The following is a 26,794-nucleotide window of genomic DNA, read 5'->3' as shown; positions in this document are numbered from 1 at the left end:
AGAGCAGCAAAGCAAAAGGCTCAAGCTAATGGAAGTGCTGTGGCTCAGAGCAGAACTGAGGGGGGCAGTTGTCCTCTGACTCACAGCCTTATAAAATGCACTGTTTGCTTGATGTTTGCAGAGCAATCGGGTACGGGACATGATACTGCCATGGGGGATGTCTTTGTGTGTGCGCGATGCAAGGAGTGTATCGATATCAGGCAACAACTCGGCGTTCTTGTGGGCCTATATGAGAGCTTGAAGGACAGGGTGGATGCCCTCGAAGAAACTAAATTGAGGGGCCCATCAAGCTCTCAGCTGCCCACATCAACACCAGAGCTTGCACTTGGGCATCGCGGGACACAGAGGCAACCCCCAAGGCAGAATGCGCTGGTCCCGAAGGAACTAGTAGTTGTTGGTGACTCTATTGTCAGGGAACCAGGGTATGTCTGCCAGGGGCAAAGGTTGATGACGTTGTAGAGCGAATATCATCTTTTAAGGGCACAAAAGGTGATATAGTTGTACACGTTGGCACTAATAATATTAAGAGTAGGAGACCGGCAGAATTACTTAACAAGTACAGGTCACTGTTGAACAAAAGCCGAGAATTAGGGTTGAATTTGAAAGTGTCTGCAATTCTGCCCAGACACGATAGGAGGGAGTATATGATGAGAGCCTTGTCGATCAATTCGGCCCTGGAAAGATTGTGCAAGGCTCAAGGGGTAGAATTTTTTTCAGCCTGGACTGTACTTGTTAACAGGAGAGATTGCTTCTACAGGGATGGGATACACTTAAATAGAAAGGGTGCAAGAATATTTGCTGATGCTATCGAGGCAGTGTTAGGTGGGTCGGAAAACTGCTAGCTTGGGGGGAGACAAAGACCAATAGATTGACAGTAGCCACTGGCAGAGGTGAAAGAGATTCTTGCACTGCTTCTATTAGAATGAGCAGAAGCCTGAAAAACAAGATGCATGGTATTTCAGAGACTGCTGGGAGCCATTGCGGTACAAGTAAACACATGGGTTGTGTTAGGGTAGCTAAGAATAGAAACAGGTGTAGGTATACTTGCGTGTACACCAATGCTAGGAGTTTAGTAAATAAATTTGATGAATTTGAGGTATTGCTCAAAACATCAAAGGCAGATATTGTTGGGATATCAGAGACATGGTGTCACACAGATATAAGGGATGCAGAACTGCAATTTGGGGAATACAATGTCTACAGAAAGGATAGACAGGATAGGAAGGGGGGAGGGGTTATGCTATTAGTTAAGAAACACATAAAAACCAAAGAAGTGAAGCCAGTCGACATCGCTGGACAGTGCAGTGTTGAGTCAGTTTGGTGTGACATAAGCATTGGGAGATCAAAATTGAGAGTAGGAGTGTGCTATAGGCCTAATGACTCTGATGAGTATAATAAGGAACTGTACAGGGAAATAGAGTGGGCCAGTAAATTAGAGTCTTATAATGGGAGATTTTAATTTCCCAGATATTGACTGGAATTTGGGGGCTCGTTACTCACGCACTAGCAGGGCTTTTGTGGATTTATTGGATGATTGTTTTCTACATCAGCATGTTCGGGAGGCAACTAGAGGGAGTAATACTCTTGATTTGATTATCAGCAGTGATTCTTCATGCATTAAGAATCTGCAGATAAATGAACCACTAGGTGGCAGTGATCACAGTGTGCTGAAGTGGGATTTACTCAAAGAGGTAACTACCATTAGGGGTAAAGGGAAGGGTTATTGCTTCCGTAAAGGCGACTACGATGGACTGAGACAGTATTTAAATTCTATACAGTGGGACCAACTGATGATGTTACCAACAGCAAATTCAAAATGGGAAGCATTCAAAGAACTTATCTTGGAAGCTACTAGGCTTTACATACCAACTAAGAAATATTGTTCAAGGTTTAGGCCAAAATGGATGTCAGATGAACTAATGAGGCATATGGCAGAGAAGAAAAATGCATGGGATACTTACAAATTAACACATGACACAGAAGCCTATGATAGATACAACTTGATATGCAACCAAGTTACAAAGGAGGTTAGGCAGGCGAAGGAAGATTACGAGAAATCCTTGGCAAGGGATGCAAAGAAAAACAGCAAAGAGTTCTTTACTTATGTAAACTCTAGAAGGAAGGGGATGAATCAGATCGGTCCACTTGATATTGATGGGTCAACTGTTGATGATCCTGCTCAGGTAGCTAACAAACTAAATGAATATTTTGCATCAACATTCACACATGAGGAGTTATTCAGCAAGGGGAATGCCAGAGGTGTATTCAACTCTAGCAGTAAGCTACAGAATCTTGAAATAACTGGGAGTAAAGTGGAGGAGAAACTGTTGAAGATAAACACAAGAAAGGCACCCGGGGTGGATGGGATCTATCCAGTTATATTAAAGGAAGCAGCAAAGGAAGTAAGCAAACCCTTAGCCATAATTATGAGAGCTTCCTTGGACTCAGGGGAGGTACCCATAGACTGGAAATGTGCAAATGTGACCCCAATTCACAAAGGAGGATCAAAGGCTGACAAGTAATTATAGACCTGTGAGCTTAACTTCTGTTCCAGGAAAATTAACGGAGGCACTGGTTAAAGAAGCACTGCAGGATCATTTAGACAAGACTTCAGTTATAGCTCAGACACAGCATGGTTTTGTTAAGGGGAAGTCTTGCCTGACCAACTTGATTGGATACTATGATGCAGTCACAAAAGAACTGGATGCAGGGAATAACTTTGATATTATATACTTGGATCTTAGAAAGGCTTTTGATACTGTTGCACATGGAAGACTGCTACACAAATTGGAGCAGTGTGACATTGGAGGCAAATTGCTGCTATGAATAAAGGGGTGGTTGAGGGGGAGAAGACAGAGTGGTAATCAATGGACACTGCTCATCGTGGACTAATGTTATTAGTGGAGTCCCTCAGGGCTCAGTGTTGGGTCCATTATTGTTTTCTGTATTTATAAATGATATTGATGATGGTATATCAAGCTTAATGTCCAAGTTTGCAGACGATACAAAGGTTGGCAGGGTTGTCAAGGACACTACTGACACTATGCTGCTGCAACAGGATCTGGAAAGGTTGAGCAGATGGGCTGAGAGGTGGCAAATGAAGTTTAACATTGACAAATGTAAAGTACTACACATGGGAAACAGCAACCCCAGAGCAACGTATCAACTCTGTGGTACTACACTGACAGTGGTAGAGAATGAAAGGGACTTGGGGGTGGTTGTGCAGGCAGATATGAAGTTCTCTGAGCAGTGCAGACGGGCTGCAAGAGTAGCTTATGGAGTATTGTCAATGATATACAGGAATTTTTCCAGCAGGGATAAGGAGGTGATTATTCCATTGTATAAGGCAATGGTCAGGCCACACCTAGAGTACTGTATACAGGTCTGGAGGCCTCATTTCAAGAAGGATGTAGAGCTGCTGGAACGAGTACAGAGAAGGGCAACAAGATTAGTGAATGGAACAAAGGGGTGCTCTTACGAAGAAAGGCTTATGTTTTGCAAATTACAGTGTCTGGAGACTAGGCACCAGCGAGGTGATGTGATAGAGGTGTATAAAGCCTTGAATGGTTTAAGCATGCTCAATGCTGATGGGATTCTTCCTCTAGCTCAGAAAAATCACCTGAGAGGGCATAAATTCAAATTGAGGAAAGACAGATGTAGGATAGACGTGCAGAAATTTGCCTTTAGCCAGCGGGTGGTTGGTTGGTGGAACAGACTTCCATCCCTTGTGGTGGAGGTTGATAGCCTAAATAAGTTTAAGGCTCAGCTGGACAGGTATTTTGAACGAACAGAGGGGTGAAGTGGAAGTGGGGTTTTTTTTTTTTTTTTGGCTGATGCTGCATAAGCTTGCTTTCTTGCATCAAATGCCTCTGCTAATGCTAATAAGGTCAGGGCTGTAGGGTGGATGAGGAACATATTTGACATTAATGCTGGCTAAGTACCTGATGGCAGAATGAACAATGTGAGGTCTTGCATTTTTGTGATGCAGCATCCACCTGCATGCAGTTGTGGTCGTTTGTGATGAATGTGATCCCACAAGGTGTGCATTACAGTTCTGTAGTAAGGTCCTCTAACAGTTATGAGGTAACATAACATGCTGGTAAACCATTCCTTGAATATCAAAAAAAAAATGACCATAATCTTTCCTGCACAATCACAACTTTTGCTTTTTTTCGTTGTTGGGGATGACAGAGCTTTGTTGCTTACTCTCTAGGTCGAAACAGTGAAGCCATGTCTCATCTGTTATCACCTTGTGCAGAATCTCACCATCTTCAGTAACCATCCATTGCCACTCCTGGTGAACCTCCATGCAAACTTGCCATTGCACAGGTTTGAGTACTCTTTGAACCCAGCATGCACAAACATGTCATATACAAATGTTCATGGAGAAAACTATGTGCTTCCTATTGGTATTCTCAACATCTCTGCCAGTTGCCTTACTGCTATATGACAATCTTCTCTTATGATTACAGAAGCAGTGTTTATGGTTTCTGTGGTGACAGCAGTGGTTGGTTGTTGTTGGGGTTTTCAGTGCAATTGAATCACCTCCATCTTTAAACATTCTAAACAACCTTTGAGCTGTGATATATGGATTGATAGATTCACCATAAGCCTCTTTTAACATTTTATATTCTTCAGCTGATGCTACTCATGGAATAGCATTAGCATTTTGATATTCAAGGAATGGTTTACTAGCATGTTGCTACTTCATACAACTGTCACAGGATCTTACTACAGAACTGTAATAACCTTGAGGGATCAGATTTGTTGCAAACGACCACAACTGCATGCAGGTGGCTGGATGCTGCATCACAACAAATGCAAGACCTCACATTGCCCATTCTGTCAGACTACAAACAAAATTTGAGAGCAGCATACCATTCCTGTGTGTCACATCCATTATTATGTAGGTGAAACTGAACAGGCATAAACTTGCCCAACTGCCAGGGTCACACTGTGTGCATGAGTCAACTGTGTAGTTGCTATATGATGCAGCTTGGTTTGGTGTTAAACTCCACAGCTCAGCTAGAAATGGCAAGCAGTACAGTTTTTTGTGAAAAATTATGATCATTCTTTATAGAAAAGCCCTTGTGCATATGAATAATACTGCTTGTTCTCATTTTAGCTTTTTGCATAATCATTATTTGCTGATCTGGTCCTCTATTGTGTTATTACAGATCAGCTTATACCCTCATATAACACGGTAGTTAGATTCCTATAAAATCTCGTGTCATGCAAAACCATGTTATATGGGACTAAGAACCAGTCCAAAAAGGGCTTATGTTCCAAAAGCTAACAAAAATACAATTTTTTTTTTTTATAACAATCGGAAAATTCATTTTTATTAAAAATAATAACTGAACAAACTTCTTATGAACTGTGATACATATGTCAGTAATGTACATTCATTTAATTTTCTTCCTCTTCATTGCCACTAAGCACAATCAAACGAGAACATTTTCTCTGTTGCAGAATATTTTCACCTTCTGAACTTTCTTCTTCAGCATCTAAATTTCTTCTTTCTTCTGCTCTTTAAAATATCAGTAATCTGGGTTTGTTTGCTTTTGCTTGATAGATCTTTGTAAATTTCATGGTTATGAAGTTAAGCATTTTTGAAGCTCTCTTTTGAACTTTATGCTACTTTCAGTTGCAGGATCTGCATTCAAAAAATAAGATTTTAATTGCTTGGCTGTGCAGCGCATGCACATAACACACATGTTAACTTGTTAAAGAAACGTGGTAATCTAAGTTTATTTCTATGAAAATAAAATATGATCATTTATGATAATAATTCGCTTCTCGTTCCTTAAATTTCAACAAAACTGATTGTCGGGTTATATTGATCTGAGCACAATAAGTGTAACAATTACGTTCATAAAAAAAACTAGCTTTAAAATTTTTTTTTTTTTTTTGTCAATCTAGGTACACTGTTATTAGGGTAAATTAGTAAAAGTCAGAGTGGCAACAAAATATTTAAATAAATATAGGATTTATGGGCATTAAAAGCAGGCGACCGGGTCATATTGACCTGAACACAATAGGAGGGTTAAATAGATTTGGAATAAATGTTTTCTGAAATCCACTGTAAAGATTTTCTGACGTAATGAGTTTTAAAGGTAGATATAATGCCTTGATCTTATGGCCGAATTAAAGTTTTATTAGGTGGTAGGTATTATCCATTCAACTTTTGGATGACTTAAATCTTTTGGATGGCCTGGTGCATTATCCACTATTAATAATAAAACTTTGAAATCTAGATTTTTCCACTTTAAATAGTTTTCCACAGCTGGCACAAAACAATTTAGAAACCATTCTTTAAATAAATTGGCAGTTACCCAAGCTTTTTTTATTTGCTTTCTGGTATAGCAGTAATATTTTTATTTACATCTTTCATTGCATGATGATTAGAGGATCTATGAACTAGCATAGTTTTTATCATGTAATTCCTGATGCATTACTGCACATAAGTAACGTTACATGATCTTTTGATGCCTTAACCTGGTGCAGTTTTTTTTCCCACCAAAGACCTGTCTCATCAGCAATGAAAACTTGATGTGGTGTGTATCTGTGCTCTTCAATAATTTTTTGAAATTCCTTTGCATACTTCTTCACATCTTCATTATCAGCTGATGCACTTTCCCCTTGAATTCTGTTATGTAATGAGAAGTGGTTTTTAAATCGCACAAACCAGCCTTTACTGGCAACAAACTCGGGGTTAACAGAAGATTCTCCATTTTTGTTTTAAATAGTTATAAATTTTTAGTGCCTTTTTGTTTAATTACATCACTATCTAATGGTATCCCCGTCTACTGCTATCGTAAATCCAAATACTGAGTGCTTTTTCTATTTTCTGAATTTTTGGTGCTCAAGGATGAGCTGTCATATTTGTGGAAATGAAAGAGCCTGCAGCAACAGCAGTTCTAATTTTCTGTTTATTTTTCTTTATGGTCCGGATTGTTGCTTCATTTAAATTTAAACTTTTTGCTTTTACTTTCCTCAGGCATAATTTAAGGCTGGAATTTAATTCACAATAAAGAAATTATTCCAGTACGGTTCTTAAGAACAAAGTTTACAATATATACCCATAAAAATTTATAAACGATCAAATAAAAATCAAAATAACCATATAAAAACCTTAAGTCACGAACTGCACACTTCGAAGTCACAATTTATGTTCTCAAAAAGCACAAGTTCAATAACACAGAACCTAACAATGGGATTTCCCAATACTTTTTTTTTTGCATAATGAATAGCAAGTCAACAGTGGGATTCACAAAAAAAAAGGGAAATGTTGAAAAACTACATCCAACTTAATAGGGTTTTCTATACACAAAATCTAAAAAATACTGTTATGCAAGGTTTGCCGCAATTCTCTAACCGTGTTAGAGCAAAACTGTGTTATATAAGTACCGTGTTGTGTGAGGATTGCTGTAATTTATCAATCGTGTTAGAGTGAAACCATGTTGAAGTACTGTGTTATATGGGGGTTTCCTCTACTTGTATGGGTCTGCAGCTCTGAATTCTCTGTTGCTGTTACACTTCTGCTTTTATAAAATTATTTAGCACTTGTCATCCATTTCGGCATCTTGTGGCATTTCCCTAAGGTATGAATGTAGTTGTGGTGTCCAGTTTGTCCTTTAAAAATATTCCTCATTCGTTTGTATTTTGTAGTTTATATTTATTACCCCAATGGATAGAACTCAACAATATCTTGATCTTCTGTAGTTCTTGACCTTGAAACCTTTCTCTGTTCTCTTGCCCTTCCCTAGCATGCTACCAAAAAATTGCACAATATTAAAGTGCTGCTACACTAATATTCTGCATCCTGTGACTATACTGGATAATAACAAATATCTTGTTCCAAAAAACAAAACAATTTCTTTATTTCCAACACAGTGATAGATATTTACTTAAGCTGAAAATGATGCATAGTGAGTGCATGGCATGTTTTGTACACCAATGTGTGAGAGAGACATGATTTTTTTTACAGCTGTATTTCTCCATTTAAAAAGTAATGAGTGAAGCAGATTGAAATTTACATCAACCTAATGTAGATATTTTATTATTTAATTTCTTATTCTGCACTGTGTTCAGCAACATGCCTGCAACAGGATTAACTACCAAGATCTTCCAAGCCACCGCATTTTCAGATACTATGTGGTCACTTCCTGCTAATAGTTCCTGAAGTCATATATATGATACTGTTTGGTTTCTTGATGACCAGGGGTTGAAATATTCATATCCCTGCTTCTCTGACATACCAAAATGAATACATTGTAGAAATGAAACAGATGATGGTAGTAGTAGTAGTGGCATGTGATGCAAGAAAGTAAGTGTATGAGCTTATGCAGCATCAGCCAAAAAAAAAAATTAGACCATTCCCTCCAAATGCTTGTCCAGTTCCTCCTTAAATTTATTTAACCTATCAACTTCCACAATGACAGATGGAAGTTTGTTCCAGCAATTAACCATCTGCTGGCTAAAGGCAAATTTCCGCATCTATGCTACATCTCTTTTCTTAATTCTTTATTTCCAACCCCCTTAGGGGGTTGGAAATAATTTCCCCCTTAGGTTCGTAATCTGAACAAGTGGAAGGATCCCATCAGAATTCAGCGTGCTCAACCCATTCAAGGCCTTATGCACCTCAATCAGATCACCGCGCAGGTGCCTATTCTCCAGCCACTGCAATTTGCAGAACTTAAGCCTCTCTTGATAAGAGGATCCTTCATTCCCCTCACCAATCTTGTTGTCCTTCTCTGTACACACTCAAGCAAATCTACATCCTTCCTAAAATGAGGCCTCCAGACCTGAATGCAGTACTCAAGGCGTGGCCTGACCATTGCCTTATACAGAGGGACAATCACCTCCTTTTCCCTGCTAGCAAAATTCCTGTATATCATTGACAAAACCCCATGACCTGCCCTGGCAGCCTGTCTGCATTGCTCAGAAAACTTCATATCTGACTGCACAATTACTCCCAGGTCTTTTTTATTTTCTACCACCTTAAGTGTAGTACCACACAGTTGGTACGTTTCTCTGGGGTTACTTCTACCCATATGCAGTACTTTGCATTTGTCAAGGTTAAACTTCAGTTGCCACTTCTTAGCCCATCTGCCCAAATTATCTAGATCCTGTTGCAGTAGCACACTGCCATTACTGTCATTAACAACCCTGCCAACCTTTGTATCATCTGCAAACTTTGATGCTAAGCCTGATTACCTTCATCAATATCATTGATAAATATACAAAACAGAGGACCTAACACCGAACACTATGGGACTCCAATAATATTAGTCCACGAAGAGCAGCACCCATTAATTACCACCCTCTGTCTTCTCCCACTCAACCATCCTTTTTATCCATTGTAGCAACTTACCCTTAATACCATTCTGCTCCAATTTGTACAATAGTCTTCCATGCGCAACAGTGTCAAAAGCTTTCCTGAAATCCAAATATATGATATCAAAATTATTTTTTTGCATCCAGTTCCTTTGTAACCACATAATATCCTATCAAATTTGTCAGGCAAGACTTTCTCTTAAAAAACCCATGCTGTGTCTGAATTATTGCTGCAGGCTTGTCTAGATGATCCTGCAATGCATATTTAACCAGTGACTCCATTATTTTACCTGGAACAGAAGTTAAACTAACTGGTCTGTAATTACTCGTGTCACCCTTCAATCCCCCTTTGTGAATTGGGGATACATTTGCACATCTCCAGTCTGTGGGACCTCCCCTGAGTCCAAGGATGCTCTCATAATTATGGCTAAGAGTTTGCTTAGTTGCTTTGCCGCCTCCTTTAATATAACTGGATAGAGTATATAATATGATTATATACATAGCCATAAGAAAAACTAAAATGCAAGAAATCCAGCTTATACAGCATCAGAAAAAAACAAAACAAAAAACCTTCCCATTTCAACTATCCACCCACCTCCATAGTTTGTCTAGTTCTTCCTTGAATTTATTCAAGGAAGAACTTCCACAACAACAGATGGAAATTTGTTCCAGGAATCAACCACTCACTGGCTAGATGCAAACTTTGACACATCTACTCTGCAAATGTCCTTCATTAATTTGAATTTGTATCCCATTATGTATAGTCTAAGCAAGAAGAAGAATCCCATCAGCATTGAGCTTGCTCAATCCATTCAAAACCCTAAATCAGATCACCTTACAGGTGCCTAGTCTCAAACTGAAGCCTTTCTTGGTAACAGAGCACCCATTTGTTCTCCTCACTAATCTCATTGCACTTCTCTGTACCTATTCCAGCAGTTCTACATCCTTCCTAAAATGAGGTTTCCAGATCTGAATGTAGTATTCGAGATGTGGCTGACCATTGCCTTATACAGTGAAATAATCATCTTATCCCTGCTACCAAAATTCCTGTATATCATTGACAAAACCCCACGAGCTGCTGTCCTGGCAGCCTGTTTGCATTGCTCAGACACCTTTATATCTGACTGCACAATTACTGCCAGTGTTTTTCATTTTCCACTATCCCAGGAGTAGTAACATGCAGTTTGTATATGTTACCCTGGGATATCTGCTACCTATGTGCAGTACTTTGCATTTGTGAATGTTAAACTTCATTTGCCATTTCTCAGCCCATCTACCTAATATTTTTAGATCTTCTTGCAGTAGCATACTATTCTTACTGTCATTAACCACCCTGCCAACCTTTGTATCATCTGCAAACTTAGACATTAAGCATGATATACCTTCATCAGTATCATTAATTAATATCAAAAGCAACAATGGGCTCAGCACCAAATCCTTGGTGACTCCATTAATAATATTAGTCCATTAGCAGCAGAATCCATTGATAACCACTCTGTCTTCTCTCACTCAGCCATTCCTTTATCCAAAGCAGCAGTAACTTGCTCTTAATGCTACACTGCTTCAATTTGTGCAGCAGTCTTCATGTACATCAGTATCACTTCTGATATCATATACTTGGATTTCTGGAAATCCAATTATATGATATAAGAATTGTTTGTCCATAGTTTTTGTGACTGCATCATAGTATCCAATCAAATTGGTCAGACAGGATTTCCCCTTAAACCCATGATGTGACTGAAATAACTTCACTATTGTGTAGATAGTCCTGCATTACTTCTTTGACTAATGATTACATTATTTTCCCCGGAACAGAATTTAAGCTAACAGGTCTGTAATTGTGTACTGTTTGATCTCCCTTGCTCGATTGTGAATTGGAATACATTTGCATATTTCAAATTTGGACGGAATTTCCCTGAATCCAAGGTTGCTTTCATAATTATGGCTAAGGGTTTGCTTCTCTGCATATAAATGGATAGATATTCATCCACTTCTGTTGCCCCTAACTTCAATTTCTCTCTTCCTCTCAGTTATTTCAAAATCATTTAGCTCCATGTTAGAATTTTTCTAAACTTCTGGCATCCATTTCCCTAAATAATCCCTCGTATGTGAATGTAGTTACAAAATACTTATTCAGTTTGCAGCAATCTGAGCAGGATTATCAACGGTTGAACCATCATCATTAAATGGACCAATGTGATTTATCCCTTTCCTTCTAGTGTTTGCATAAGTTAAGAACTTTTTTTTTTTTTTTTTTAGTTGCATTCTTTGCTAAAGAGTTCTCATAATTAATTTTAGCTTGCCTAACCTCCTTTCTGATTTGATTACCGACTAGTTGATATCTACCATAGGATTCTATATCACCTTATAATTTAATTTATATGCATCCCATGCAATTTTATTTTCTGCCATGAGTCTCATTATTTCATGTGATACCCGTTTAAGTCTAAGCTTTGAACAGTATTTCTTAATTGGTATGAAAAGCCTAGAAGTGGTTATTTCCTTGAATGCTTTCCATTTAGAATTGCTGATGGAAACATCAGTTGTTCCTACTTATAGAATTTTTAAAAACAGTCAGAGACCACTTTTAATCGCCTTTATGAAGGCAAAAACCCTCCCTTTGCCCTCGATAGTTATATCCTTAAGTAAATCCCACATCAATATACTGTGTTGACCTCCACCCAGTGATTCTTTTACCTGCAGATTCTTAATGCATGAATAATCACTGTTGATAATGAGATCAAGAATATTACTCTCTCTTATTGCCCCTCTAACATGCTGTTGTAGAAAAATCATCCAATAAGTTCACAAGTCTTGCTAGTGTTTGAATGACCAACCCACAAGTTTCAGTCAATATCTGGACTGGAAAGTTCAAATTCCACATAGTATGTTCTGATATACTGGCCCACTGTTTCTCTGTACAGTTGTTCATTGTACTAATCATAGCCGTTAGGGCTATAATACATTCCTACCCTCAATTTTGCTTTCCCAGTGCTTTCAGTACTGAACTGACTAAACACTTCACTGGCCATCCATGGTCAACTGGATGCACTGCCTTAGATTGTATGTTTCTTAACTAAGAGCATAACTGCCTCTTCTCATCTTATCCTGTATGTCCTTTCTGTACACATTGTACTCTGCGTATTCAAATTCTGCACCCCTTATATCTGAGTGACACCATGTCTGATATCTCCATAATATGTGCATTTGATGACTTAATCAGCCCTTCAATTCCTCTTACCCTTTGGATAAATGATACTTCCCCATTAAAGAGACGTATATTGGTATTTATTTTCAGTGAGTTCCATTGCTTAGATGGAGCTTGGCTGAGGGATTATATAAAAATATAGGCTTACAAAATTATCCAATTTATATTGAACTATGATGAAAGGAATTGTTTAGCAGCACATATAAAAATACATCATGCTTGCTAAGATGATCTTGTGCCCTCTGCAGCTAGTACTTCCAAAGGTTGCTGGATTTTGAACTGAAATGTGAAAGGATGAAAACAGAATACAGTTAAATAGAACAAAGAAAGATTTCATCTGCTGGACCCTATCTCAAACCATAAGGAACAAACAAACAAGGCTATAGCATTTTAATAAACTCCTTAGCTGTGTAATGTGCTATGCAAGCCATAATCATGTAAATACAAGACCAAATACAATGTCTCTACTTTATTAATCAGTCCAAACTAGATTTCGAACAGGCTAAAGGTAGAAAACTTGCTCCTTGTCCAAATGGTAGTCAAGCATTCTGGTGTCTTGCCAAAGCTCTATTGGCCAGAACTTTTGCCCACCTCTATTCCCACTTCTGTTAAAACTAGATGGTTCTGTTACCACTTCAGCCAAAGATAAAGCTGACCTGCTAGTATCCTACTTTTCTTTTAAATCCCCTATTGGTGGTCTTGATAAACCACCTCCAACTGTTCCCAGTACACTCCATTTAACACTCTGGTGGTCTTCTATCAAAAGGATGTCAAGAATTTTGAACAGTCTTCATGCCAAGAAAGCTCCAAGTCCTGATGGTATTTCTCCACTTGTGCTCAAAACCTGTGCTCTAAGCTTACTCCTGTTCTGTGTCACCTTTTTATACTTTCTTATTTCACCTGTGTTTTTCCTTCTGTTAGCAAGTTTGCTCATATCCAGCCAGCTCCTAAAAAGGGTGACAAATCCCTCCCATCCAATTAAAGTATTGTCCTATTGCACTTATGTCCACTACACTTTCTAAAGTAGTGGAGAAATCCATTAACTGCCAACTCCTAAACTATCTCGCTCTTCCATCTGATCAATGTTTGCTGCTATGGTTTTTGTCAGTGTCAACCGTCTGGTGATTTACTGGTTTATATTGCCCATCTGTGAACAAATTCAATGAAAAAGTTTCCATTTTATAGTTTGCCAACTGTTTTTTGTATTGGGTATCCAATTACAAAACTTTTTTTTTTTTTCCCCCTCTCTCTGACTGCTCACTGTGGGCTATGATAGATTGCTGTCTGTCTCCTAACTTCTCTACTAATGCTGGTATTCTCCAAGGTTCAATTCTTTCTCCCACTACTTTCCTCTTGTTTAAAAATGACCAGTCTTCCATTGATTGGAAATCTTATTCATAGTTTGCTGATGATAGTGCATTGCATATCACATGTTTTGAGTAATCTTTCTCAGCGCAAACAGTCAACTTATCGAATATCCACTACTAATTCCTTAAATGCAGATCTCCAGGTAATTCTCCAGTGGGGCAAAGATAACTGAGTTAATTTTAATCCTTCTAAAACTCAGTCCAGTGTTATCTCATAAAAAGGATTCTTCTGCTCCTGTGCTTATCTTTGGCAACAGTCAAATTTCTAGACAAGATCACATCTCTATTAGGGATTCCCCTGAATTCTAATCTCTCTCTCTCTGCCTCTGCGTGTGCACGTCACAAATATTGCTTACTCTGCATCTAAAAAACTGCCCTTTTCTCTTTCACTCTTCGCATTAATTTTTTTCTAAACAGCTACTCACTCTGTACAAATCTGAAATCCATCCTACCATGGAATACTGTCACATGTGGGGCAGTACCTCATAACCTCTCAAGTTTCTAGACTGCATTAAAAACAAAATCTAAGGAAGTGCATCCAGTTGACACAGATCGACAGTGCAACGTTCAGTCAGTTTGGTGTGACATAAGCACTGGGAAAGCAAAAATGAGATTAGGAGTGTGTTATAGGCCTAATGACTTTAATGAGTACAACAAACAATTATACAGAGAAATAATGGGCTAGTAAAGCAGAATGTCTTATAATGGGGGATTTTAACTTCCCAGATATTGACTGGAACTTGTGGGTTGGTCACTCACACACTACCAGACTTTTGTGGATTTATTGGATGATTGTTTTCTGCAGCAGCAGCAGCATGTTTGAGAGGCAACCAGGGAGGGTAATACTCTTGATCTGGTTATCAGCAGTGATTATTCATGTATTAAGAATTTGCAGATAAAGGAACCACTAGGTGGCAGTGATCACAGTGTACTGATGTGGGATTTACTTAAAGATAATTATCATCAGGAGTAAAAGGGAAGTGTTTTTGCTTCTGTAAAGGTTACTACAGTAATTTCAGTTTTTAAATTCTGTATAGTGGGACCAACCGATGATGTTACCAACAGCAAATTCTAAGTGGGAAGCATTCAAGGAATTAATCATGGAAGCTACTAGGCTTTTCATACTGATTAAGAAATATTAGCATTAGTAGAGGCATATGATGCAAGAAAGCAAGCTTATGCAGCATCAGCCAAAATAAAAAAAAACACTCCCGTTAGTTCCAAATACCTCTCCAGCTCAGCCTTAAATTTATTTAGGCTATCAACCTCCAAAATAAAGGATGGAAGTCTGTTCCACCAACCAACCAACTATCTATCCTACACCTGTCTTTCCTCAATTTGAATTTATGCCCTCTCAGGTGATTATTCTGAGCACGAGGAAGAATCCCATCAGCATTGAGCGTGCTCAAACCATTCAAGGCTTTATACACCTCAATCAGATCACCTTGCATGTGCCTAGTCTCCAGACACTAATTTGCAAAACTCTTTCTTCGTAAGAGCAACCCTTTGTTCCATTCACTAATCTTGTTGCTCTTCTCTGTAGTCGTTCCAACAGCTCTACATCCTTCTTGAAATGAGGCCTCCAGACCTGTACAGTACTCAAGGTGTGGCCTGACCATTGCCTTATACAATGGGATAATCACCTTATTCCTGCTAGAAAAATTCCTGTATATCATTGACAAGACACCATGAGCTACTCTTGCAGACCGTTTGCACTGCTCAAAAACTTTATATCTGCCTGCACAATTACCCCCAGGTCCTTTTCGTTCTCTACTACTGTCAGTGTAGTACCACACAGTTGATGTGTTACTCTGGGGTTACTGCTTCCCATATGTAGTACTTTACATTTGTCAATGTTAAACTTCATTTGCCACCTCTCAGTCCATCTGCTCAACTTTTCTAGATCCTGTTGCAACAGCATACTGTCATTAGTGTTCTTAACAACCCTGCCAACCTTTGTATCGTCTGCAAACTTGGACATTAAGCCATCATCAATATCATTTATAAATACCGAAAACAACAATGTACCCAACACTGAACCCTGAGGGACTCCACTAATAACATTAGTCCACGAAGAGTGTGTCCATTGATTACCACTTGCTGTCTTCTCCCACTCAATCATCCGTTTATCCATAGCAGTAATTTACCTCCAATGCCACACTGCTCCAATTTGTGTAGCAGTCTTCCATGTGCAACAGTATCAAAAGCCTTTCTAAGATCCAAATATATGATGTCAAAGTCTTATTCCCTGCATCCAGTTCCTTTGTGACAACATCATAGTATTGGTCAGGCAATATTTGATTGATGACCACATCATCAATCAAATTGGTCAGGCAAAATTTTCCCTTAACAAAACCATGCTGTGTTCAAGCTATAACTGAAGTCTTGTCTAGATGATACTGCAGTGCTTCTTTAACCAGTGCCTCTAATTTTCCTGGAACAGAAGTTAAACTAACAGGTCTATAATCCTTGTGTCGCCCTTTGATCCTCCTTTGTGAATTGGGGTCACATTTGCACATCTCCAATTCACGGGTATCTCCCCTGAATCCAAAGAAGCTCTCATAATTATGGCTATAGGGTTTGCTTACTTCCTTTGCTGCTTCTAATATAACTGGATAGATCCCATCCACCTCGGATGCCTTTATGTTTATCTTCAACAATTTCTCCTCAACTTTCCTCTCAGTTATTACAAAATCATCTAGCTCACTGCCAGAGTTTAGTTCACCTCTGGCATTCCCCTTCCTGAATAATTCATGTTTGAATGTAGGTGCAAAATACTCATTTAGTTTGTTAGCCACCTGAGCAGGATCATCAACAGTTGAACCATCGATATCCAGTGGACCAATCTGATTCATCCCCTTCCTTCTAGAGTTTACATAGGGAAAGAATTCTTTGCTGTTTTTCTTTGCATCTTTTGCCAAAGATTTCTCATAATCTGCCGGCTTTGCCTGCCTAACCTCTTTTGTGACTTGGTTACGGACCAGCTTATATCTATCATAGGCTTCCACGTCACCCATTACTTTATATGTATCCCATGCATTTTTCTTCTCTGCCACATGTCTCATTAGTTCTTCTGACATCCATTTAGGTCTAAACCTTGAACAATATTTCTTAGTTGGTATGTAAAGCTTAGTAGCTTCCAAGATTAATTCTTTGAATGCTTCCCGTTTTGAATTTGCTGTTGGTAACATCATCAGTTGGTCCCACTGTACAGAATTTTAAATACTCTCTCAGACCCCTGTAGTCGCCTTTACGAAAGCAAAAACCCTTCCTTTTACCCTTGATGGTAGTTATCTCTTTGAGTAAATCCCACTTCAGCACACTGTGATCACTGCCACCTAGTGGTTCCTTTATCTGCAGATTCTTAATGCATGAAGAATCACTACTGATAATCTGATCAAGAGCATTATTTCCTCTAGTTGCCTCCCGAACATGCTGATGTAGAAAACAGTCATCCAATAAATCCACAAAAGCCTTGCTAGTGTGTTGGTGACCAATCCACAAATTCCAGTCAATATCTGGGAAATTAAAATCCCCCATTATACGGCTCATTGATTTACTGGCCCACTATTTCCCTGTACAGTTTTTTTATTATACTCATCAGAGTCATTAGGCCTATAACACTTCTACTCTCAATTTTGATTTCCCATTGCTTGTATCACATGAAACTGACTCGACACTGCACTGTCCAGCAATGTTGACTGGCTGTATCTCCTTGGATTTTGTGTTTCTTAACTAATAGCATATAACATCTCCTGTCTTCCTATCCTGTCTATCCTCCCTGTACACATTGTTCTCCCCAAATTCCAGTTCTGCATTTCTTATATCTGTGTGACACCACGTCTCTGATATCCCAACAATATCTGCCTTTGATGTTTTGACCAACACCTCAAATTCATCAAATTTATTTACCAAACTCCTAGCATTGGTGTGCACACTAAGTATACATGTTCCTGTTCTTAGCTACCCTAATACAACCCATGTGTTTACTTGTACTGTAATGATTCCCAGCAGTCTCTGAATACCCCTGCATCTTGTTTTGCAGGCATCTGCTCATTCCAATAGAAGCATTGCAAGAATCACTTTCACCTCTGCCAGCGGTTACTGTTAATCTATTAGTCTGTGTATTACAGTTTGCAAGGCATAGACCAAAGCTTTTCAACAGTCCTGTTATCAGTTTGGTGGTTATTGAAATGCTGGTGCCTTGGGGGTTCCCTAAGAGATCGGTGTCAGCAGATGGAATTTTTCTTTGTTTTATTTGATTGTTCTACTTTTATCCTTTTGCATTAGTAGTAGTATTATAGTGGCATGTGATGCAAGAAAGCAAATGTATGAGCTTATGCAGCATCAGCCAAAAAAAAAAAATAAAAAAAAAAATAAAAAATCACACCATTCCCTCCAAATGCCTGTCCAGTTCCTCCTTAAATTTATTCAACCTATCAACTTCCACAACGACAGATGGAAGTTTGTTCCAGCAATTAACCACCCGCTGGCTAAAGGCAAATTTCCACACATCTATTCTACATCTGTCCTTTCGTAATTTGAATTTATGCCCCCTTAGGTTCATAATCTGAACAAGTGGAAGGATCCCGTCAGAATTCAGCATGCTGAACCCATTCAAGGCCTTATACACCTCAATCAGATCACCGTGCAGGTGCCTAGTCTCCAGCCACTGCAATTTGCAGATCTTAAGCCTCTCTTGGTAAGAGGATCCCTTCATTCCCCTCACCAATCTTGTTGCCCTTCTCTGTACACGCTCAAGTAAATCTATATCCTTCCTAAAATGAGGCCTCGAGACCTGTACGCAGTACTCAAGGTGTGGCCTGACCATTGCCTTATATAGAGGGATAATCATCTCCTTTTCCCTGCTAGCAAAATTCCTATATATCATTGACAAAACCCCATGACCTGCCCTGGCAGCCTGTCTGCATTGCTTAGAAAACTTCATATCTGCCTGCACAATTACTCCAAGGTCTTTTTCATTTACTACCACACAGTTGGTACGTTTCTCTGGGGTTACTTCTACCCATATGCAGTACTTTGCATTTGTCAAGGTTAAACTTCAGTTGCCACTTCTTAGCCCATCTGCCCAAATTATTTAGATTCTGTTGCAGTAGCACACTGCCATTACTGTCATTAACAACCCTGCCAACCTTTGTATCATCTGCAAACTTCGACATTAAGCCTGATATACCTTCATCAATATCATTGATAAATATACAAAACAACAGTGGACCTAACACCGAACCCTGTGGGACTCCACTAATAACATTAGTCCAAGAAGAGCAGCACCCATTGATTACCACCCTCTGTCATTTTATTTCAAAAATCTATTAATGAGTAATATTTGAAAGCACTAGTTGAAAAGAAACAAGATTGTTTTGGCAAGCTTGATGTCCTTTTGTAAGTGTCTCTGAAAGTAATATCTGTTTAGTGCAGATTGAATTGAATAATTTCTAGGATTATTGTTCTTCATCACTGGGTAACTAGGCACCCTTAGTGTAAAAGCTGATAGCTAAATTATGTTTCCACACCGAGAGATACCAAATGTGTAGATGATTTAAATGCACATAAATTTGGAACTATAATCCTTGAAGCCACGGAAGGTGCATAATTCTCATGCAAGTAGTGCAAATGCAGCATTCTGTGTGTTTCACAATATGAGACGTATGGTGCTTTCATTTTCACTACCCTAATTATAGCTAACTATAATAATAAGCCAAAGACATTAAAGAAAAATGTAACTGCCAAACTGAACATTAGCTCTTTGGATACCTTCTCTGACTCTTTCAGAAACTTTTAGAATGGTGTAATAGGTTCATTCAGTTAGGTGGTGATTACTTTGAATAAAAATAAAACCATTTTTGAGCTCCTTCACTTTTTCTTTTTATTGCATCATCCCAAGAACTTTATTACTATATCTTGTATGTATATCTGTACATCTTTAAATCTTCACATCTTTTAAGTCATTCTTTCTTTCTGTGGTCGTCTGCCAGAAATTACAAACTGGGCATTCACTTGCATCTGACTGTTGTTTGTTGTGGTACCCTGACGTATGAGCTTTCCAAGCATATTGCTGATGTGCTTTCACTACATTGATAAAACAAACTGTGCTATCAATTGTGTTCATTTCCTGCAACGGTATTTGCAGTGGAAAGACTTACAAAACATGGGTAATTTTTTTTCTCCCGCATACATGATAATGGTTTAAAAGTAAAAATGTTGCTATTTGAAGTAAACATGAATTAATCATTTTTCATAAAGTTTTTTTCCTTTATTACAAGTCTTTTTATTGAGTGTAAATGCTTCATATAGTTGGCTTGATAAAAATGATACTCCAGTCATTAGATTTTGTGGATTATTTGACAGGTATCTTTCTCCAAAGATGGCTGGCAATGTTGTGCATTTTAGTGTGTTACTTTAAGTTTTTGACACCAAGTAAGCATGTAATGCTGCTTGATTTAAGTTTTCAAAAGAATATGTTAGTTATTGAGACTAGTTGTATTCAGTTTTATTCTTATTTTTATGTTCTGCTGGAGAGAATTGTGGCAGCATCAGCAGATCACTGACAGGACATAAAAGTATCAAATATCTTAATATACAGTACTGTACTCTCATAGGCACAATATAAATTCATCACTATCCGTACTACGTAAATTATAGGTACAAAGTTTACTGATTAGTAAAGACCGACCTTAATGATAATTTTTACTTTCGAAACTGATTATTTTCAATTATATGCATATAAAACCATCTTTATTTTGTTAATAATAATTTAAGTTATAAATCAGATTGTATCTTATACAAGTATATTAAATAAGATTTATAATTTTTTTATTTCTTTCTATTTATCTATTCAGTTGTTGTAACCAGCTATAAACCATGAGTCTTCAGTGGACATTAATTGCAGGGTTTCTTTATATAGAAATAGCTGTTGTAATTTTGCTATTACTACCATTTATTCCACCAGCAGTGTAAGTATATCTTATAATACTGTTTTCAATATCAGTATTTCATAAATTTTAGTAGGTACTGTTATTGGAATTTTTGCATAACATGGGCACTCCAAGTAGCATGTAGTGGCACGTATTCAGTGCTGGCCCTTGCATTTGTGGTGCCTAATTCATATTGTATCCCAACACATATATATATGTTTTAGGTGGTAGCATTGTTTAGGAATGATTAGGAATGGCAAGTGCCTCACTTGTGCACCCCCTAGTGCTGGCCCTGATTGTACTTTAAGAAATTTGCTGTATTTATCTATAAAATGAATATTGTGATACTGTAACAGATTGATAGTGATTTATGGCATTAGTGCAAATTACCAGTTCTACAGAAACTCTGAAGATGAAGAAAAGGTAGGTCTGAAGAATAGGAGAGTAAAAATTTATTGTAAAGGACAAATTGTGCACTTGTATTTCAGTATTATCTATTCATAGTAAGTTGTCACATAGAAAGACAGGTTGTGTACTTTAATTTCTTGTGTGGTTTTTATATATATCAACAGAGATAAAACAAATACATATTCTATGAAAATAGTTTTTTCTTTATTCAACAGCAATTAATTATTATTAAAATAAACATTTTTTTTCCCTCACTGTAATTCAGTGTGATAATGTTTCTGGATTATCTTTTTGTTTGGTTTTCCTTTTTTACCTTTAGCAGCACAAACTAACGCCCTTGCTCACATTCAGAAGTTCCCTTGCAACGTGATATTGAGTCCAGTGATTCTGCATTATTGGACACATCTGTTCAAATCCTGGATTTTGAGCTCCGAGTATAGTCTGTAATTGATTTGACTCATGATGATGCCATAAAATCTTCTCCCCTCAGTGCAGTATTATATACTTTAGCATGTTGCATGGTATAAAAGTCTCGCACTTTTTCTCAAACTTCAGTTTCAGAAAAAAAAGAAATTCACACAGTGCTAGATTTCTAAAAACCTTGACTGTTGTTCCCCATCTTCAGTACTGAAGGTGGGGGCAATAATCACAAGGTTTTTGATGAGAAATTCCTTCACAGTCAAAGTAGAATGATTAGGAATTTCATCATTTTGATGTAACCAACTTCTTTTGGGAACATTTTTTGCACACCATCTTTCGGTAGATGATGCAGCAATTCTTTGTAGAAATGTTGATTTGTAGTTTTTTTTTCTGTAGTACAAATTCATGATATGCAGTTGCTTCCCTGACAAAAAATCTATATTGGATGTTGCTTGAGTTGCCTGGTACGTAGGTAATATAAATATGTTAAAATAAGGAATGAAACATTTTTAACCTATATTCACTGTTAAATATCTGTTTTATTCCCAATTGGAATTTGCATGGAAATCACATATAAAACCTTTGGCTGTTTTGTTCTTTGTAATGCTCAAATATCAATGATTGCAATGACTGAAGTTGTAGGAATGTACCATTTCATCAGTGCTTGCCAATGAAGTGGTATGTTCCATGAAATAAACAGATATTTAGATCTCGCATTATTTAAAAGTTCTTCATTCTTTCTTTTAATATCATAATTGGTATTCTTTTGCTCATGAAGAAACTTGTCTGGCCATCTTCAAGTGCTGTGATTTGTAACTCTCCTTTATGTGGACTTTGTTTCAGGGTTGTACCCATAAATTCATGTTTAATCACTTGTGATGATCTCAGAAACCAGTTACAATGGTCAATACACATTTTGTCACACAAACATTTCTTGCTAATTCTTGTGTATTTTTTGTTGTTGAATTCAAAAATGCAAACAGTTTCTCTATCCAGCACAATTCTTAATCTGATACACAAATTGATATAAATATTACAGTAATGAAATAGTAATAGAATGTGGTTTTAAAAATTAAATGTGTGGAAAGAGTTTTTCTGTGTACTGTGCGGTATGACAGGCTGAGGCATGTTCAGACCTTTCATGAAAACTCCTGATAAAGTTTTTTATTACCACCATTGCATATTCAATTTGGTTTAATGAAAAATTTTGTCAAAGCAGTGGATCAAAATGGAGCAGGTTTTCTTTATCTGAAAGAGAAATTTATTGGAGTTGGTGAGAACAAAATCAAAGAGGGCATATTTGTGGGACCAAATAAGAAAACTGATGGAAGATAAAAATAAGAAATATTTTTGAAGAGTGGTTAAATTAAGTCAAACTACATGGAACTCGCCTAGAAAAAAAGTTATTGAAAAATTTTTGGGAAATTAAGGCTGAAAATTACCAAGAAATAATCAGTGAGCTTCTCAGAGGCCTGTGAAGTTATGGGATGTAATATATCACTGAAGATCCATATCTTGGATTCATATTTGGACTTCTTCCCAGAAAACCCAGGAGCTGTCAGTGATGAGCATGGGGAGCATTTCCATCAAACTATTTTTACAATGGAAAAGAGGTACTAGGGCAAGTGCAGCCCAAGCATCTTGGATGATAAGGGCTGTTCCCCAAGAAAAATACAACAGGAACTCATCAGGAGCTACATTTTAGTTCAGTTAAAGATAACAAGCAAGTTCATCTTTAAAAAAAAGTGTTCTAATGTCACCTATTTTAATGTTTGTATAAAACTGAAATCATGACAAAACTATGAGTGATGGACAAGAACCTGACTTAATATTTGAAATCAGCACAAAAAATACTTTAAATTCACTTTGATATATGTGACACAAAAGTATTCTTTTGTTTATCAGTGTTATTAATCTGTAAATGTTTTCCTGTTGGTCCTGACACACTGAATTTTGCTTTTCACTCAGAAGAAAAGGCACAACTTTGGTAGTAGTGTCACATCTTAAAATCTTGTGCCAGAATGATTGGGTATGAACCATATGACTTTCTAATCTGATTAGCCAAATTATGGATAGGGAGATGCCTGCTTTTGTGAACAAGTTTAATTCTTATCCTATTTCCATCCATTTGCTTTGAGAAGGGCATCCTGAATATTCAACATCATAAACAGATGTCTCTATTTTTGAAATTTGAAGGACCACTCAAATGCTTGAGTTCTGCTTATTGTTTCCTCTGCAGAAATAAGTTTGAATTTGTTTGTGTGTTTTAATGATTTCTGTAGCAGTTTTTCTTGACTTGAAATGGAATTTGATGTTAGTTATTAAAGTCAATTATTTTTTTGGAAAAAAAATATTACTTAATGATACTTCACTTCCAGTCACTTCAAATAAATGGCAAATTATTCAGTAGTTGCATTCTACTGCTAATTTTGTAGTTAATACTATAATGTTATCTTGCACTTGGTCCAGAACTTTGCACCCAATGCATACATTAAAAATTAGTCAATTTTAGATATTTTCATTGCAGTAAACCAATGCATATAATTTTATAAAATTGAAATAAGTTTCTTTATGCTCTTAATTGGCCCAATTAATTTATAATAAAAATTTTATTATTAAATATTTAGTGTATTAAGTACTATTTTTAAATTAATAGAACCCATTCACACTGGGAGATTTTTTATGGTTGTTGTAGATCATATATTAAATATATTGTGTTATCCACTTAAAACATTAATGTTTATTTTTAATATGCTTGATCTTTAATTGTCATTATTTTATATGTAAGATGTAGTCTCACAGTTGAGATAAAAGCTTTCATTGGCCTTCTTTATTTAACTGGAACACTTCGGAGTATGGAAGAGTTATGGGGAACTAACAGAAATAGCATCGAAAAATCAACTGCAGACTTGGTTGCATTACAAAATGTCTGGAGTAGATACTGTGGATGAGATGTGTGCGACTTGCAGTGCGGCACGAGCTTTTCTTCGTTGGCCAATGGTGATATTCTACGCCATGCTAAACATTAGCGGAATCAGTGCACAAGTGATCTACGTGGGAAATGAAAAAGAAGTAAAGAGCTGCAGATGCTTCCTCAAGCAACTTTCTGCAGAATTAGTGGCTGAGGAACTTCATTGGAGAGGCCCTTGAGATGTAACTTCCCTGCAACTAAGGTTACAGATTACTGAGCACTTCTACAAGTGCAGAATGGGAGAGCATTTGCAAGCGGTGCACCAATTGTTGGCAAACAAAGAACCAGACTGACAAGCTATTCTTGCATAAATTGTAAGCAATACCTCTGCTTAGAGCATGCAGAAATATGTGCATCATGCTCTAAAAAGCAATGTTCCAAGAAGATGATGAAATTTTTTATATAAAAATATTTTATAAAAAAAGTGTAAAAATAATTTCTTAATGTATAAACATTTGAAACTCTTGTATATGTTATTTATGAATAAACTAGGGTGATTTTTAAACAGTAATTTTTTGATATGAAACTTGCGTATCTGAGAGATACATTGCAACCAACTATGTTCGGTTACTTTCACAAAGGAGCAGTATTATTAGAATTTAAGATTTCTGGAAAGGGATAAATATGAGTTTTGGCCTTGACATGGACCAGATTTAAATTGTAACTCAAGTGCATTTGTATTTGTAAGTGCATAAATACAAATACCCATTTGTATTTAACCATTTTTTGTTTAATTGCGTGGAGCATTAATTGTTCATTTAAGTGTTTGTTTTGCTGAGCACATTGATTTTTTTTTTTTTTTATTATTTTTTTTTTTCCAATGTTCTGCTTACTGTTACGTTCACCTTAGAATTCTGAACCCCTGAGACACAGGAGGTGCTTAGTATGTGTTTGTTATATGCCCCTTAGCTTCATTAGAATAGGACCTTCCAAAAAAAAAAATAATAATATCACAAATACAATAAAGGGAATGAGTGTGGGCATTGTCTTTCCTTGACCAGTAATTGTGATTGTAAACTACCATAAACAACAGTGTGTGTATTCTATCTTTTGCTGGATTCACAGAACCTACATCATGAAATGAGGAGGGAAATATTTTGTTTATATTTCATACATGGGACTACTATGTGTGAATTGTATCACTGAGAAGACAGGTTTTTTTTTTTTTTTTTAAAAACTTTGCTGTTTGAAATTGTGAAACTAATGCAGTGAATTGTTTCAGTGCTATAAGTAGCATGAATGCTACTTATTTGTAATGTGGTACTACCTTCCAGACAGCAGTTTCAATGTCATTTGGCATTTCCCATAATTAAATTTTTTTTTAATGAAAAAACCCCAAGCATGAAAACTATTAGAACCTATAGTACTTAGTACCATGCATCAATTTAAGGTTGAGAAGATGAAAGAAGACTTGAATTTGTGTAGCTTGTAATTTTCAGGAAATATGTATGAAGGCAGGTTGCTTCAGAAAACAGAAGTTGAAGGAATAAATGGTTGAAGAAGAAAAGTTGGTTTTGTGAGTTTGAAGTTGGACAGTAAAAGGGATGCTGACTGGTTGAGACTGGTTTGGAAGAGAGTGGGAATTATAGAAGTCATTTCAGAAGAACAGTGCCTGTGAAAGTATCTGTAATAAAGCCACGCCTCAGAAACAATGTCTGAGACAGGGTGGAGAAACTTTGTTATAGATGGGTTATTAATTAACCTAACTGCCCTCTTTTGAATGAAGTCTAGAAGCCTAAGTGAGGTTTTGGGGGCACTGCCCCAGATGCTGGAACAGTATTCCATGGTAGGCCCGATTTTAGATTTGTGCTCAGTGAATAGCTGTCTGGAAGAAAAGTAATGTCAAGGGCAAAAGAGAAAACCCAGTTTTTTAGATGCAGAGTAAGCAGTATTTGTGATGTACTTATGCCAAGAGAGATTAAAAGTCTGAGTGATCCCTAATAGCAATATGTGACCTTGTCTAGAAATCTGGGTGTCATCAAAGATTAGCATAGGAACAGAAGAATCCTTTTTGTGATATAATACTGGGCTGAGTTTTAGAACTATTGAATCAACTAAGTTATCTTTCTCCCACTGGAGAATTACCTGGAGATCAGTATTTAACTCACTTGAATATCCACTAACAATTCCTTAATGAATTGATAGT

At 37.2% G+C, this 26,794-nt stretch overlaps 1 protein-coding gene across 2 annotated transcripts in view; it reads left to right on the top strand.

The window, feature by feature from the left end:
- LOC150078099 (B-cell receptor-associated protein 31-like) overlaps nt 1–26,794 on the top strand; it is an 88,385-nt gene that overhangs the window by 9,290 nt on the left and 52,301 nt on the right. For both annotated transcript variants that reach the window (XM_090384631.1, XM_090384632.1), the window contains exon 2: nt 20,775–20,888. In XM_090384631.1, the coding sequence (XP_090240757.1) occupies nt 20,797–20,888 (92 nt within the window). In that variant the 5' untranslated portion in view covers nt 20,775–20,796. The remainder of the gene's footprint in view (nt 1–20,774; nt 20,889–26,794) is intronic.

This window comes from Mastigoproctus giganteus, chromosome 11 (assembly GCF_048544385.1).
Source record: "Mastigoproctus giganteus isolate SK-2022 chromosome 11, ASM4854438v1, whole genome shotgun sequence".
NCBI lineage: Eukaryota > Metazoa > Arthropoda > Arachnida > Uropygi > Thelyphonidae > Mastigoproctus > Mastigoproctus giganteus.
The sequence above is the reverse complement of the archived record's forward strand: the minus strand, read 5'-3'. Positions and strand labels throughout refer to the sequence as shown.